General features: G+C 37.1%; 1 protein-coding gene across 1 annotated transcript in view; it reads left to right on the forward strand.

The window, feature by feature from the left end:
* The window catches only part of LMBR1 (limb development membrane protein 1), a gene marked incomplete at both ends in the record, with an annotated part of 59,603 nt that overhangs the window by 24,083 nt on the left and 18,325 nt on the right, over positions 1-17,195 (forward strand). The window contains 2 exons of the mRNA XM_079538629.1: positions 16,342-16,468; positions 16,942-17,010. Coding sequence (XP_079394755.1) covers positions 16,342-16,468; positions 16,942-17,010 — 196 coding nt within the window. The remainder of the gene's footprint in view (positions 1-16,341; positions 16,469-16,941; positions 17,011-17,195) is intronic.

The following is a 17,195-nucleotide window of genomic DNA, read 5'->3' on the forward strand; positions in this document are numbered from 1 at the left end:
GATTTTATTTAGAACAGTTCAGTTGAAAGAGAACTCCAGAAATCATCTGCCTGATTACTACAAGGCTAAGTGAAAGTTTAAGCATTTTATTAAGTGCATCATCCAAGTGCTTCTTGAGCACTGATATGCGTGGGGCATACTGTGACCAGCATTAACCGTGTGTTAAGAAAGCTATCTTAAACAAGTAGAAAATAACAAACAATTTTCAAGTTTATTGAATGTAGTAAAGTTGAGAGGACTGACTTCTGATGGAGCATGGAACTTGGGAAAGCAATTTCTCAATAACGTGATAATAATAATATATGAATAATAATAATGTGATCTAAAGAAATGAGAGACACAGCAAAATGAATTGCAAATGGTGAACATTAAATGACTGAAATGAGAATGACTATCTACGGACTAATTGAAGCACGTGCTTTTTTTAGTTTTCATCATCCAAAAGATAGCACTTTGGTTTTAATGGTACTGTGCTTGAGGGGATAGCACACCCTTTGGATGGCGGTTAGTAGCAAAGGACTTTGGAAAGTGCCCCGAAGTAAGGAAAATGAAAAGAATGAGCACAGAAGACTATTGAGATATCAGTGGTTTGCATGTAAAATCAGCAAGGTGATGATTGTGGTGGGGAGGAAAACAGAATTCTTGGTCGCGTTGACAAGGCCATATGCACAGAATTGAAGTCACTGTTTTGTTCTGGTGGAATTGGGGAAGCTTCCAGACAAGTGCAACATACAGTTTGGGATTGTTGAGTTCATATAGATGTTTGAGGGAACAAGGGAAAACAAAGGAAGTATTCTTGGAAAGCATAGCATGAAGGAAACTTCAATTCGGAACAAATAATGTGAAGAATTAGGGATTGTATTCTACAGTCGAAGCTTCTGGTAGATTACATAGACTGAGCAAGATAGCTCTGTCGGAATGGACCTGTGGGACCCTACTGGGATGGTGTATAAATACCTGTCTGGTATCATGTTTTACTGACTGAACTGTAGATGTATGCAAATTACTGCAGTGTAAGCATGGATGACCACGCTACTGAGTTCAGTTCTGAAGTCTGGCAGTGGATTAACTGTTGTCTGTACTACTGTGTTTAGTTCTGCTTACCCAACCTTGACTGCAGAACGTTCTGCTTTCCAGTCCTTCCTTCTCTTCAGATATCCATAGGCCTTAATAACACATTCAGCAGCTCAGTTTGTCCTTTCAGTTTTCAAGTGGAGAGTGTTCCATTTTGCTTTTTTGCCTGTGTCTAGCTACAGTTAATGTATTTCAGAAGTAGGTTGGCTAGTCTTAGTCAAGCTTGTTTTTGGTTGGTGTGCTGACAAGAATTATTGTTTTTCCTTCAGGCATTATATGTACAGTGTGTTCCCTTCACTTGTAGATTTCTGTTAACTGCATTGTGTATCCTAGCTGCCTTAGACTTGGAATTTACATTAAACTTTAAAAGTTATGTGGTAGCTGTTAAACATATGAATGAGGTTTGTTGGTAGCTAGTAACAAGGTAAATAGGGTCACCTTTACATGTGTACACTTGGAAGCATTTACAACTCAAGATGAGATAAAACCATAATCTGTCTGTAGATGTCAATAAAAGAGTTCCCTTATATTTTAACACATTGGTCAACACTTTCTCTTCAATGAAGACTTTGAAACCATGATTACCTTGTAAAATTGTGGTACTTTAAGCCAGTTTCTTAATACTTGTGCAAGTCTTGTCATTCATTGCATTATACTAATGGGCCAGAGAGGTTTAAAAAAAAGACTCAAATGCTATTACGGTTAATTGACAAAATCAGATTTCAGTGGTCTTCATTTAAAGGAGCATTTCATGCGTGTAGCAAAGATTGCAGCATTTCAGAGAAGAGTGAGCTACTGTAGATGTGAGTATGTTGAATAAAGAGGTTTGGTGCAGAATATATGATCTTTATTCTTTCAGTTGGGAGTTGGATATTTGGTATGGGGAAAACAGTTGATTTTAGATACCTGCTCAGATCTAATTTGGATGAAAGGACTGTTTCACTGGAGGCTTTTATGGACTTTACTTTAAATGGATCATTGAATTGCCTTTGTTATGATGAATCTTTGTTACAGTGAGTAAGTAGGTCCTCTGGGATTTAGGTGTACAGTTAAGCCATCAATTTGAAGATGTCCTTGTAAGAATTACATGTTGGATTTTAATAGAAGCAATGAAAAATGAATAAGAGGTTCAGTTCTGAAATAGACTGATTTTTTATTTTGCTATTGGATTTCTTTGTTCAGCTTATATTGTGACAGTAATGTTTGTTCTCATTACATACGGGCCCGAATCCCTAAGTTTTGTCTGCTTATCACGAATTATGCTAGAAGTTAATTTTAATCTATTTGTTGTCGCATGTTGCAAGCTATATTTCAGATAGCACAGAGGTTAGTATTCCAAGCTCTGTATACTTTTATTTCCATGCTCTTTTATGGAAGCATTGCCCCCTTAACTATTTCAAGTTTCATGAATCTGAATGGGTTTGATTAACCATCTTCCAATTTACTATGTCTTTTTTCTTGGTCGCTAGTATACTTTCTAAATGGCACATGGCCCCTCTTACAGACTCATTGACTTCCCTAGGGCAACAGTTTAAAACAACCAACCGCTTGCATATTATGCAGAGGAGAGAAATACGGAAATTAGACACTCACCATGGGCGGATGCAGCGCTGTACTGAAAAATCAAACTGATTCTCTGCTTAGCTTTTAATTAAAACCACTATTTTAATTCAGAAAGGGTATTTGGGGCCTAAGGGAGGGCTGACAGTGCACTTTCAAAGAGTTTAAGTGCTCTTTCTTGCTATAGTTTATTTCCATCTAATAACAGATGCCATTATTATCTGGAATAATGTGTGTGTGTGTATACATCTACAGAGATGTGCAAAACTTTACAGTGTGAATTTGTGCACACATTTACATGTAAACAGGTGTGAATTAGGCTTCTCAAGACTATTGAAGTAATCAGAGTTCATTGTGTCATTGTAACATTTTCCTTAGCCAGTGCTATTAACTGGAATAGCCTGAAGTACCTTCAATATCTTGCACTAGAATTGAAAACTTCTGCATGGCTTTATAAATTTTTTGTCTTTGTAGAGTCTTTACATCAAGTTGTATTTTGTGTTTACATCCTCTGACAGCTCTTTGTCATGGGCCTTCATGTTCTGTAGTACAATTGTGGAACAAAAAAATGTCAGCTGTGTTCGTTTATGTCAGAATTAACCTTGTTCTGTAGTGTTCTAAAAGAAGAAACTTATTTGTAGTTGAGCATCTATAGTTTGCAGTGCTGATGTTTCCGTGTGCGATAAGGCTGCACAGAGAGTTACACGAATGCTGCTGTGTGAAGAAGGCAAGGTTTTTGAAGAGATAATTGCTGTACCTTCCTTGACCTTAAAATGTGCTTTCTCTTGATGTAACTTCAACTGAAATTTGTATTTGTTTGAAGATGACAAAGATAAAGATGTTTAGGAGTAATTTCCTTGTAAGAAAATACAGAAGTGCGATTTACCACCGTGAGAAACTGGTATAACTGGGTATTGCGTAATCAGGAGTGCAGAGTTCTAAAAAGGCTTTATGAAGTATTTTACCTTAATACTGATCTTTGAACTCGAAGTCACGGCATAAAGTTTAACATGAGCGACAGCAACATCCTGACCAATTATCCAAATTATCCAGACATCCCAAAATGTTCAGAACACAACACACAGAGTCTTTGGATTAAGAGGTTAACTCCTGGAACATCAAAGTAGTGCATGATAATAAAACCAAATAGTACAAAAATTTGAGGTAACTTCCTTGCTTAATTAATTAGGTAGACCAGGTGGAAGCGAAGAGGCCAGAGCTGGTGCTCAGAATGTCTATAAAGCTGAGCAACATGACAGCACAATGGAGGAGGAACAAAGATTTTTTTAATATACTTCTATCCTGTGTCACAGTTTGAAATTGTCCTGGTTTATGTCCCTTTTGGCAAACTTACATAAAAGTGACCCTGTACTGTATTTTATGACCAGATGACTTTTTTCCCAGTGGCTAATTTGTATCAGACCCTCATCTTAAAGACACACAGAAATGAGTAGGAAGTCCAAACAGGTTTGTCTCAATGAGCTTTCATTGCATGCTTTCATTATTTTTGCTCGTTTTTTGCCACTGATCATCCATAAATTGTTGGAAATGAGTGATTAAGGAAGTGCTGCTTAGTGTTAGTGGCACATGCACATTCTTGGTATGTTTTTTGTGGGTGAGAGGAAATCGCGTACTGCACAAACAAAAAGGAAAACTCCTGCTGGGAACCTTTCAAGGAAATTTAACTTGCATAATGTTTTGATCTTGGTGTTTATTACAGAAAATAAGAGTAATATTTCACCAGCTATTGTTACGTGTCAGCTAGGCTCTCCATCTGCTTGCCATTCCTTGATATCTCTTCCCAAAGTCTCATTTAGTTTATTTTAGTAAAAACACCACTTAAAAATGTAGCAACATGTTCATATGCTTAAGGCAGGTGAGATGGGCCAGTGTTCTGAACAGTTTATTGCATAGTGCTTGCTACTGTATTAAATTCAGTTGCCGTGGCTGCGAAGTCCTGGTTGTATTAGCAGTTGCATTAGCAGTTGCAGCTTAGCCCTTGAAAGTAAAACTTGGGATGTACGTTCCATTTTAATACTGAAATTCCCCGGTTTTCGCTAGTAAAGGCTGATTCTTCCCTTCTTGTACCTTTTCAGAGCTCAACTTTTGAAAGTGTCCATTGTAAATATAATCACTTATTGGGGGGGGGGGGGGAGCAGAAATGTTGGGACATTGCAAATGAATGTTGTTTTTTTTTTATTTATGTAAAGATAAGCTGTTGTAACTTGCTGAGGAGCTATAGTATATACAGCTTACGTCTCCAACATTTGAGTTGGTTGATATGCTTGTCATTGCTATGGATAGATTTTCCCACTCATGTTAGACTTAATAAAGAGGCTAAACTCTTCTTAAATGTTGCATGCTACGTGTTACAGTGTATTGCATTTCAAACTGGAAATTGTAATTTCCTTGTTTTTTTTCCAGGCTTAATATAAATAAAACATTCCTAGTTTTCTTATTAGTATTTACAGGTCTCAGATTTTACTGTAGGTGGAGAATACAGCAAAATATTTTTGGTAGGTGATGAAAATAGAGGAAGTCTGCTCACAGTTTGTTTTGAAGTATTTGCTTCTAGAAACTGTTTTGCTAATCTCAAGAAGTATTTCATAGAATGTGATTTGTTTTTATAGCAAACAATCCTGGGGAAGCTTGCTTGGAAATCCTTCCTAATATGAGATGGTCTTGAGTTCACCAATCAGTTTTCTGAATTTATCCCACTTACTCTGCAAAAGTGAATGCAAGAGACTTGTACCTTAGTGGAAAACTTTTGACTTCATGTTTTGTGCTTATGTGTACCTCTGTGGCAGTAGCTATGGGCCACTGTGTGTAGTGGCTCACCAAATAGTCCCAGGGTACCCTGTTAGCAGTGGATGTTTATTTGGCATTTAAGCTCATATTTATTTGTCTATAAAATCATTCAGCATGAACTGAAACTTTAGGGCTCTGATGTCTATGAAATGTTTACTAGTATGTAACTGAATTATTGTACATTATATTGCAGCCCATTTACTCTTTCCATTAGTAATACCAGAGACAAAAGTTGTTTAATCAGTCATATCAAAGGCAGCTGTTTGGTTTTGTATTTTTGACATAAGCTAACATCTTAGCTCCAGATATGAAGGCTAGTTTAAATCTTTGAGTCATTTAAAATGACACCACTTAATGTTTATTAGACTATTTTTGATGTTTAGAAGCAGATCCTGCTTTTTTGGGGATTCTGATTTGGCAAGATCAGGGCTTCTCCTCCCTTACTGAAATAAAAGCATATTTAACTGGCAGTTATACAAACCTATAACATAATCAGTAAGATGCAAGGTGGGTAGCAGTTAAGGAACATATTTAATGGTAAATCCTGCAAAAGGAATGTGTGTCTTGACTCTCTATATGCCTCCTGCTTTCCTTGAAGTCTCAGAAACAGCAAGTGAGCAGTGATATGTGGTGATTTCATTTTTGATGTAGAAGGTGATTCAGGCACATTTAACACTGAATATGAGAAGTGCTTTTAAAATGACAGGAAAAAAGTAGATGAGGAGGATTAGCAGGCCAGTTAGCATGTCGCATTGATGAGTATCTGCACTAAACTGCCTGAAATCATATTGAAATTGCAGTTCTGTAAAAACAGATCCTTTACTTGCAGTTCTGCAGAGGAAAGGAAATTTTTTTTCCAGCAAATAAATCAAAAAAGACTGAGGTGAGTGCATGGACTTTTGAGGACCTGTGATTGGAATATGTCACTATACTGGAGATTAGTAGAAGATTAAAATAGATTTGTCTATTAAAGCGAAGCAGGGATCTCTGCTACCTGATCAAAATAAATGTAAGTAAGGTTAAGTTAAAGACAGAACCTGAGAAGTGCTATGTGTAGGTCAGAAAGAGTTTGGGAGTATTGGTTCTGTTCGTTTTTGTTTTTCAAAGTCTGGAGTTCCGTGTGTGTAATGTGTCCGTATTTAGACATGTAGGAACAAAGATTATGCAAGACAGCAACTTCTTGGTAGATAACATGCATTCCTCACATCCAGTTGTGTTTCAGTAAGAACAAGATAAAAACAAACTGGAGAATCGGTGGCTAGGATGGAAAAAATTGTGGCCATTGAGAAAGAATGGCTTAATGAGAATTTGTTTTTGTAGACATATAAAACATTTCATAAGGCTTTGTAAGACTTCTTAACTCCTTCAGGGGCATTACAAGCAAAATCTGACCTTTTTGTCACCATAAGGAGATCCATGATTTGCTGAAGGTGCGTACCAGTTTTGAATCTGGAGGCAACTGAGGAGGGGAGTAAGTGGATGTTGCTTGTTGCACACATTGGATCAAGATGTGAGGAGATGTGATCTGTGCTCCGTTTCACTGAAGCAGATAAATGTCAGTTGGTTACTTCCATAAATTAGAATGTACTTCTTTTTAAAATGCCTCAGAGCAAGTTACAGAAAATAGGGTAACCAGAGATAAACTCTGCATTGCTTTTCTGTAATACCTGCCACACTGTGACTTCAGAGCTGAGCAGTGATTCTGCTTTTCCGCAGTAGTTTATGGGTTTGAGGTTATAATTACTTTTTTGACGAGCTCTTCCACGTAGGCAGAAAAGCAAATGGTGCTGGGTTAACGTATGGTTGTGTAGCATTTTCGTGTTTGATCTATGAAAATCAATAGGATAACAGAATGAAACAGTGTTAGTAATATTGGAGTAAAAATGCTTTTTAATAAAAATATCAAACAAGTTTAGTGTTATTTCAAAAAGTAGATTTCTGACCATTACCTCTCTAGCATAGTGTGAGAAACCATATTAGATGACTCCTGCATGAGTAGATAGTCATCTGTGAAACTAATCAGGCTCCAGAAGTTAGCACTGGAGAATTAGCTATTCCAACTCATCTGAGCCAGGAACGAAGCGCATTGCTGAACTTTTTGCTCTCCCCACTCCTACGTTGTTCTGAACTTGTACAGTGCAGCTGTTACAAAGTTCTGCTGTACTTAACGTGATTATATTTTGTGGAACTTCCATAATTCTTCATTAAAAGCTTTAACATGGAGCTGGAAATAAAATAACTTGTCAATCATTGCTTTCTTTAGGAATATATCTTCTGATTTTTTTGTTTACAGTTTTTCTTTGAATTTAGGCTAATTTATGGAGTTTTGTGTAAATAAATATACACATGTTAAGATACTGTTTGTAAAAGTATACAGATGGTACAGCTCTGTGTGGAATCTCTTTAGATTGTAAACTTGAAGCAGTAGGTTCTAGAAATAATGTAGTCCCATGGGAGCTATATTTTTTTTGTTACTGAACTTTTTGTGTGCCAAAGTGTTCAACTTGGAATTGGAATTCTTTGAAATGACATATTTTGGGTACTCTTTTTTTAAGGCAGAAATGAGCAGTTCAAAATCATTTGAATGGGAATGTGTAGGAATTAAGCATGTCGGAATTAAAGGCTTCAAGAAAGCGATGAGGTGGTCTCCCATCCCAGGCAGCTTCCATGTTATTTGTTTTCATGCACTTCTTAAAACGTTTCCCATTTTGTTGCAAGGAGCTTCCAGCAGTCTGGTGCTCTGGTCAGTTCCTAGAAATGTGCTTTCTTGATCTTACTTAGCTACGCTGTGATCAGCATCAGAAAAACCCTTCAGGTTTAATTTTATTATAGAGCTTTAGTAGCAATCTGTATTCTTCTATGTGTCATTTGCTTCAGAGAATTCATCTTTATGGCTTCTTTCCACCAGACCACTATTATAAGTTCCAAGTCTTCCTTTATATTTTCAGATGACTTATTTTCATCTTCTGCCAGCTACACAGAAGGTGGAAAATATCTATTTTTCTTCCTATCACTTCTGTGTATCAGGAAAGATTCTTATCCAAAAGTAAGTGATTGTAGGGAGGCTCACGCTGTCAGAAATCCCACGGCTCCCTTGTTGTTGCTGCAGGTGGCTTTGGGAAGTCTGGGAAACTTGGTAGGCGGAGGGAGTGGAGCACCAAAGACCTAATTAGTGAGAGCTGAGCTGGCCGGTGGAGCAGCAGAGGAAACTTGTGGAGGAAAGGGGCAGCACAGCCAGCCATTGTTTTACTCTTTGTATCCTTTCACTTTTCTTTGCCCAAAAGTTTTGGCTTTGTGCTTCTGCTACTATGTCAATAGGAGATCTGCATCTGTCCTTTTTCACATGATCTTTGACGTAGTTGAATGATGCCTTGATGTGGGAAGAGTCAGACGTGCACTTTCCTCAAGTAGTATGAGTCCATGTATTTGAAACAATGCTTTAGCTGCCAGACACCAATAAATCTCATGTTAATCTCATGTTATCATTCTTCCTGATGTTTGACTTGTCTTGGGTAAGTAAATAAACCCTAGGGTAAAAAAAAAAAAAAAAAAGTGAGTCAGAACCCTCTTCCATCCTGATGGTGAAGATGCAAACCTGCAAGGAGTCCATTTAGCATCCTAGGCTAGTTGAGAGATGGACAGTTGTAGAGCTCAAAATATAATGTAATAAAGTGGGTATGATACTCTTCTGGGTCAGCAGAGAAAACAAGAGTCGTGGCAGAGAGAGTCACTCCAGTGGGTGCAGTGGGTTTACTGCATCCAGGAGAGATGTCTTCACCAACCTATTAAATAGGCATCTTTTCTTGATCTCTGATTAGGTGAATTTGGACTTTTGTTTCCAGTATGGTGTGGGCCACACCTGTAATACTGCGTTCATGTTTTTAGCTGGTACCCCAAAAATTCTTGATTTCTTTTTCCATCAAGATCCTATACTTTTCACTTTATTTTCTGTGTTTCTTTTTTATAATCTTGATGTTTTGTTAATTATACTGTATAACTATAAGCTTCTACAGAGTAGAGTGATTTCATCTGCCTCTTCTAGCTCCATTGGAAGAATGGTAACCACAGTAATCGCTTGGGAAAAGATACCAACAGAAATCAGCTGAAATTTGCTGGCAGTGTTTTACAAATATGGAATTTTAAGGTTTGTGTTGTACAGAAAATAAATCCAGATTTTACTCTTGCTGTGTCGTGAAAAATGTTCATTTCAATCTTTAAATTCCTATGGGACAGAAATGCAAGGCAAGAAGCAGTGTTGGAGGAGATATGGTCTCCATTTGACCAAGTATCAGTATGTTAGATTTAGTTTATTTCTTTGTTGCCTGATGGTATGGTTCTCTTTTATTTATTAGGAAATATGTTTCTATGCTGTTCTGAATAGGCCAGAGCAAAGGATGTTTAAAGTATAGTCTCTAACTGTAGGAATAGTTGATCACTTTGCTAATGCTCATAGACCAAGAAAGAAAGAAGGTATGAGGCGCTAAAAAGGCAACATACAGAATGTCAAAATGCAACATTCTTCAACCTGATGCCTTCCATAATTCTAATTATGTAGTGCTTCTGGTTATGTTTGCAGATGTTAGAGTGGTGTTTGTTGCAGCCAGTGTCTCAACAAGCACATCTTAAGGTTACTAGGACTCTTCTTTGTCACATGAAAACAAAAGGTCTCGTGTGTATTTTAAATGTGCTGTGATGGCAGAAATGTTTCCCAGGCTTTTCCTATGGGTGAGGGCATAGTATAGAAAAGAGAAGTAATGTTTACCTACCTTACGAGAGGTCAAGATGTCCATGGGGAACTGTGTTTAAATTTTCTGCACCATAGAAACATTGTTAGGACTCCTTGTATGTAACACATTGTGATTTTTACTTCACTGATCATTATCTTTTTCCCCTGTAAAATCTACCCAAATCCATGTAAAGCTGTATTTTTTGTAATGTACTTCCAGAAATGTTCATCTTACAGGAGCTATAATTTGTTCACCAAAATTACTGTAGCCAGGAAGTGTTTTGGCACAAAAAACACTTCTTGGGATAGGCAGTGGTTCTTTGGTTTGGTGAGGAGTTTTGCTATTTATGGAAAGTTAAAAATAATGTTCTGCACTTTCTTCTGCTCTTTAATTGGTGTTAAAACAGAAACTCTTGGCAAATTTCTATACAAGCATGTTAAAATCTGTATTTTTATGAATGAATGCTTAAACTGTTGGGAAAGAATAGTTGTTTCCTAATCACAACTGAAAGATCACAAATGAGCCCAAACAGGCTTTATTGCTGTCATTTATATAGTGGTCCCTCTAGCAGATGTACCATTTCGTGTGTTTCTGGCTCTGGTTTGGAACCAGAATATTCCTTGACCATATAGTGCATGTTTTGTTTTAGTTTTGCAAGAATGGCAATCATCAGAGATGTTCTTTTAAGCCCTTTAGATTTTGTGTGACTCTTAAATGGACAGAGGAGCAGACAGCAGCATTATTGCATGGTGGTTGCTAGTTATGCGGACTACCCAAAACCTTTTGGACAATCTTTGTGGAGGAAGGTCTTCATTTGTTATGTATGCTGTCTGATGACAAAATGTTTGGGATGGTATAAATGTAACAATACAAAATTTCAATAAAGAAAATAAGAATTTCCTGTTAGCTGAGACAGTAAGCTGAGTTTTAATTTTCATTTTAAATTCTACAACTATTATCAAATATGCATTCTCTTCTGCAGTAAAACTCAGCCTCTGGGTGTTGTGTGAACACACAGTGTGCAACAGATCTTAATGTGTTGCAATTACTTAACAGTAATCCCATTTAATACCTGTTTACTGAAGAGCAGAAATGAATTTTTTCTTAGCAATTATATATTAGTTTTGAATTTCTTATGACGTCTATCATCTTTTCAGAATGCTTGTTGCTCTTTGTACTTCATTGGGCTTTTCAGCACAAATTACCTCTTCTGTCCACATGCTGTTTTTAATACATTTTGGATATTTGTTATCCGGGATGAAAGCGACATGGTAAGATTCTGATGATGCCTTCCAGAGTTGCAAGGAAAAAAAACGATTGTCAGAACACTTAGAATAATTAAAACCTTTCTTGTTAAAACACAGCATTTTTGGAAACATGAACCCCTAGGCCCGCTGCTACAGGCAGTACAAGTAGCTCAGGATTAAGCAGTATAAAAACTTCAGAATGTCTCAGCAATTGAATTTTAAAGAACTGGAAGTCTGAAAGTCTGATATCTGCAAGGCTTTACAAACCACAAGATCCTCAGAATTTGTTCTTAGGACAGCTTTATTGGTACGCATGCCTTGGAAGCTTCTAATGCTTTTTTTGTTCATCTTTTGGCTTTTTTTTTCCCCTCTCATTAGAGTACACAGAAGATGACAGATATTACTAGGCTTCTGGCAAGTTCCAGGCTGCTGGGATTGATGTGTTAAACATCTTTCTTTAACAAAGTATTTCACTTGGTTAAGTGCACACTTTAAAGAACTGCATGAATTTTGAAAATGCTGTGAGTAAAGGCATAGGTGAGCTTCTGTCTAGACTGTGAAATGTTCTTTGAAGTTGAAAAAAAGGGAGAGGTTAAAGGATATCATCTGCCAGTCTTCCTTCCCAATTTTCTTAATAAAGAATTTAATTGTAATATCTGAACTTGTAATTAGTTTCGAAAGTTTTTCTTGACCGCACACTTTGCGTCAGGTTGGCCTGTGTGATGCCAAGCTTCTCCTTTCCTGACAACAGGGAACCATGCAGGTAATTTTCTTAGAGAAGTCTGTTTGTTTTGCTTTGCAGATGATCTGAAACTCACTTGAGGAAATTGCAAGCTGTTTGATGTGTTTTGATTTCCTGTTCAGCAATTATCAAAGATCATCACGTGCTTATAAGTGTTGGAAACAGTAGTAATGGATCTGTTGTCAGATAATGTTGTGGATAAAGATTTTAGATTGGTCTGCCAAAACTAAAATCGTTGCCTGACAAAGGAAATGACATTTTCCTTCCAGATGATGTTTACTGTTCCTAAAGGATGGCTCTGAGTAGGTGAGTCTATACTGGGGGAATTGTTCCTCTCGTTTTTAGGCCTACAAATTGAAGACTGAAGAACAGGATTGGATTCTTCTTCCTGACGCTTCTAATGTGTTCTTTTTATCTCTTGTTATTGCCGTCCTTTCCCTTTTGGGCTTTATATTTCACATCTCATATAGTTTCCCCTCATTCCTGCACTTTCCTGAGGCGCAAGATCAGCAGCTACACAATTCAGGATACTTCCTGATCTCCCTCTCTTGTGTGATTATCTTTTGAGATCTTCAGAGAGCATCTGAAGAACTAACTATGATACATATCACTTCATCTGTTTCATTATGAGGACTGTTCATCTTGGTCAAAGATGGAAATTTTCTAGTCTTTCTAACTGACAAGTTGTCAATTCATCGAGAATCAAGCATGGCATTAGAGATATTTTTTTTAAAGGGAATGAATTGTTTTTCCCTGGGTATTCATAGTTTCCCACTCCTGCTTATGCCCACAAATGGAAACTGAAGTCATGAGGTCACAGTGCTCCTCTTGCTGCAGAGCAGTGAAACTAGGAATACCTTAATGTTTTTTTCCGTTCACCAGTTCATTTTATTAGTTCAAGCACAATTGTATTTCATGCAGCTTTTTTTTTTTTTTTTTAGTGTTTTGTACTTGCAACACAGTTAAAAAAAAAAAAAAATAATAATTAAAATCTTTTGTCTTTGCAACATAACAAGCATCCCAGCAACGAATTGACCAAGAAAAAGCAGGGGATTTGACCTCCTTAAAATTGACATGCTGATAGATGTACTGCAGGGATAAAGATTGTCTTACTGAAAAATAACGCAAGTGCATTATGGAGCTCTCTCTACAGTTGTCTTATTGCTGTATTTAACAACAACACAACTTGGCCTAAGGTAGAAGGGAACATGTTTAATTATTTCGAAAGGTTGTGAATGTGTTCATCTCATAAGTCTACAGCATGGGAATATTACTTAAGGCTGTGTGGTTAATGCTGTACTGAAATCTGAGTTTGATATCTTAATTGGCTATCTTTAGTTCATAGTGCTGTTAAGATTGTGCTCTTAATGCCCCTTCTTACAGGCTCCACAGATACTTACAGAAAAAAAATGCAAACTGAAAGAAGCTATTGAATTTTCCTTTATATACCAGAATGTGCAATAGATACAAACCAGTTTTTCTCATCTTTGATGTACCCTCTTGGCTCTGAATTGTTTTCTGTGCTTGGTTTGGAAATAAATCCAGAATTGCAGATTGAATTGAAGTAATTAATGAAACGGAATCGTAATCTGTGCATTTTTCTTAAATCAAGGACACCACAGGAATTAGTATTTGTATTATCATGCAGGCTTCAAAGTTGTGATACTGAGAAACTTTCTGAAAACCCCAATGCAAGGTGGTTGGTTTCATAGTCCTTCCTTTTCTTGTTCTTACCTACCTGACAGAACCATCAGGTTCCAGGTGAGGACTCAATATCATCATTTTCCCTTGTGAAAACAATGCAGAAAACCAAAAACGTGAATAGTTTTCCCCTTATTCTTTCTTGTAATCAGTTTAGTTTCCATGGGAATGTTAAGCAAAGATCACAAGTGTAGATGAGGCTATTTCTCCCAATTAAACAATTGAACTTGCCCTAACCCTGTGTGTACCTGCACATGCAACTTGCTGGTAGCTCACCTCTGACACTTGTACAGGTTTCAGCAGTTTCCAGTTGCACACCGGAAAGAAATCTGAAGAACATGTCCAGGTATGATACAAATGCAATCACTACTTCAACGTTCAGATTTAGCACTGTGCAACTGTTTTTCCTTTCATAGTTGAAATGCTAGCGTGAAGTAGTCTTGTATACCTGCATTTCTTAGCTCTGTACTCAAGGCAGATATGATGCAGACTGAACAGGAACAATGAATGTACTCTTACAAGCTGCTGTTTCAGGTGGGTTTGCGGCTGCTTTTGAAGCTGCCAGAAACTCCAAACTTTCCTTTGCTTAGAAGGGTCTTCAAGCTTCTTGTAAAGCATGGAGCAGGTCTCTTCCCATGTATCCTTGAATGTTTTGGTTTTCTTCAACCATTGTCTTCTTTTCTGCTGCAAGGCAAAGCCTCTGTATATCTGGCCTGTAGTGAAAGAAGGACAGATGCAGGGAAGTGTAGAAGATTTAACATATTTTATTTACCTCTTAAGGTTAGGTCACTGTTTTAAGTATGTTCTCCAAGTCTGTAAGAAGTTTGTGGTGTGGGGTGGAGTAACCATAGAGATTGAGCTCTAATGCGTTGATTTTCTGGTAACCTATTGCTTAAATTCACAACTTTAGTATTTAATATGTCTATGGAATATATTTAATCTTTAAGTACGTGTTTTGCTTATACACTCGACTTGAAAATAGCTCATGGAAGTAAAGCAAGTTTTTGAGCGCTATAAAAATTACGTTTTAATAAATGACTCTCAAAGCCACTTCTACTATATGTAAAATACACTGTAGGATTAAGTTAACCTCTTATCCATACTACCTCTAGTATGAAATTTGATGTTTGAAAGCCTTGGTGGGCGTTTGTCTCCATCTGCCCACTGAAGCCTTAAGGGAAATGTTGTGAAGATCTCAAGTTGTCTGGTTTTCCCTTTGTGCTACCTTCATGCTAACCTTCTGCAGGAGATTGATGGCAGGGAGGAGTTGGTGGTTATAGGAAATAAATGCATGTGATTAAGATGTCTGAGGTCTTCATTCATTGCTTGATGCTGTAGTTGTATTGAGAGCCTAATTTTCAAGGTAAATGGTATTGTGTGGATTTTATTTCTCTCTTGTGATAAGCAGGGAGAGAAAGGTTGGTAACAGTGGGCAAAGAATAAGGTAAATCTTCCTTCTATGAACTGTGACGTAGATTTTCAGTATTGTCACACAAGCTGGGATACGAGAAACAGGAAAATAAGTTTGTTTGTGGAGATGCATATACTGATAATTGAGGAAAAATAAAATGGCAATTTGAACAGCAGTCTCAAGTTGTTAATAGTGAGGATACTATGTTCTGACTGCTCCATTGCTTAAAATAAGCATTAGAACACAGTGTGTGTATGCATGCATACTACAATATTGTGTATTATAGGTGAAACAAAGCTTTTTGGCATAGATGTGCAAATGTAACACTTGGCTGTTGGTGCGCTGTGACATTTTTACTCACAAACAACTGTGACAGAGCTCTGCAGGCATGTGTTGTGTGTGCCTGCAGAGCAGCTCGGCTCAGCACTCATGGCTGGTGCTGCTGGAAGCATTGCAGCAGCAGTGTGCAGGCTGGCTGGGAAAAGGAGCACTACTGCGAGTGTGCGCTGGAGGGCTCTGCAGACTGTGAGGAATGGAGCAGAAGCAATTTCGGTTGAAGAATGTATTTTAACTAAATTGGTGTGTTGTACCTATGTGAGGTTTAATGCTTGCTGGGCTATTTGCCATAATTGGCTTTCCATTCCCTTGATTGGAATCATAGATAAAAATTTGCTAATCCACTTTCTTTGCTGAAAGTATTAGAAAAGTAATCCATCTTTTAAAAATGCTCAGACAAAATCATGCGGTATAAAGAATATTTTATGAAATAATGAGATTAATGAGAACTGTGAGGCATATGCAATTTAAAGCAGTTTTCTATGGGGAGCATAAAGCGGGTTTTAAGGGAAAAAACTCAACCCAGGCATCCTAAAGCCATAAGTACTTCCTTTTTTATGCACACGGAAGACTGTATTTTAAAAGCACATTACATGTTATCCTTTTGTCTGTGCGATAAAATACAGGTATATATCAAGGAAGAAGAAACTGCTATTTATTTGTATTTGTCTTATGTTTGAAAATGTCTGATTGAAAGTCTCTGGCTTTTCTCCCTTCCCCCTCTTCTGCCTGCAGGGGATCAGAGCACGCATTCTAGAGACGCTGGTAATGCTCATACTTCTTGCACTGCTTATCCTTGGAATCGTATGGGTGGCTTCAGCTCTCATAGACAATGATGCTGCCAGTATGGAGTCTTTGTACGGTATGGAATTTTGAAGAACAACCAAATAAAAGACTCCTTTGCATTAGCTTTTATTCTATACACAGATGTTTTAAATTTATTTCTACTAAATGCTGTCTGACTATTACACAGATTGAGAGGTTGTATTAATTTAGTCAATAACTTTTTTCCCTTTCAATAAGTTTATTAGATGAGTTTTCGGTATGCTGATACTTTACATGCTTGGGTGGACAAGGTGTTGGATGTGTATGATAAAAACAAATGATTTTAGTGGCATAGGAATCAAAGCTGAAGATATTTTTCAAGTTAAGTGCTACAGGATTTTGTTGCCTGCAAATTTGTTAACTGAGTAATTCTTAGTTTACACTTCAAAATACAGAAATTCTTCAATCTTGAGGAAGAAAGCTAAGGGAAAGGAGTTATTTTGGCTGTATTTGTAACATAAATAGCCTATTTGTAATAAGCTAAAGCTGTGCCTATTGTATTTCTTGCAGACCTCTGGGAATTCTACCTCCCATATTTATATTCCTGTATATCACTGATGGGGTGCTTGTTACTTCTCTGTAAGTATTTTCCTGATTTTTTTTCAAAAGTGTATTTTTTTTTATTTTTAAATATTGAAGGAAACTTTTTCTTTGTGAAAGTTGGATGAGAAAAATTGTGTATTTTTATAAGTTTAAATTTTGGTTTAAATTTGATAAGTTGGAATTCTGAAGTTTGTAAACAAATGCAGTGTTGCATTTGCACC

The sequence above is a fragment of the Tetrao urogallus genome, assembly GCF_951394365.1.
Source record: "Tetrao urogallus genome assembly, chromosome: 7".
In the NCBI taxonomy this organism is placed as follows: Eukaryota; Metazoa; Chordata; class Aves; order Galliformes; family Phasianidae; genus Tetrao; species Tetrao urogallus.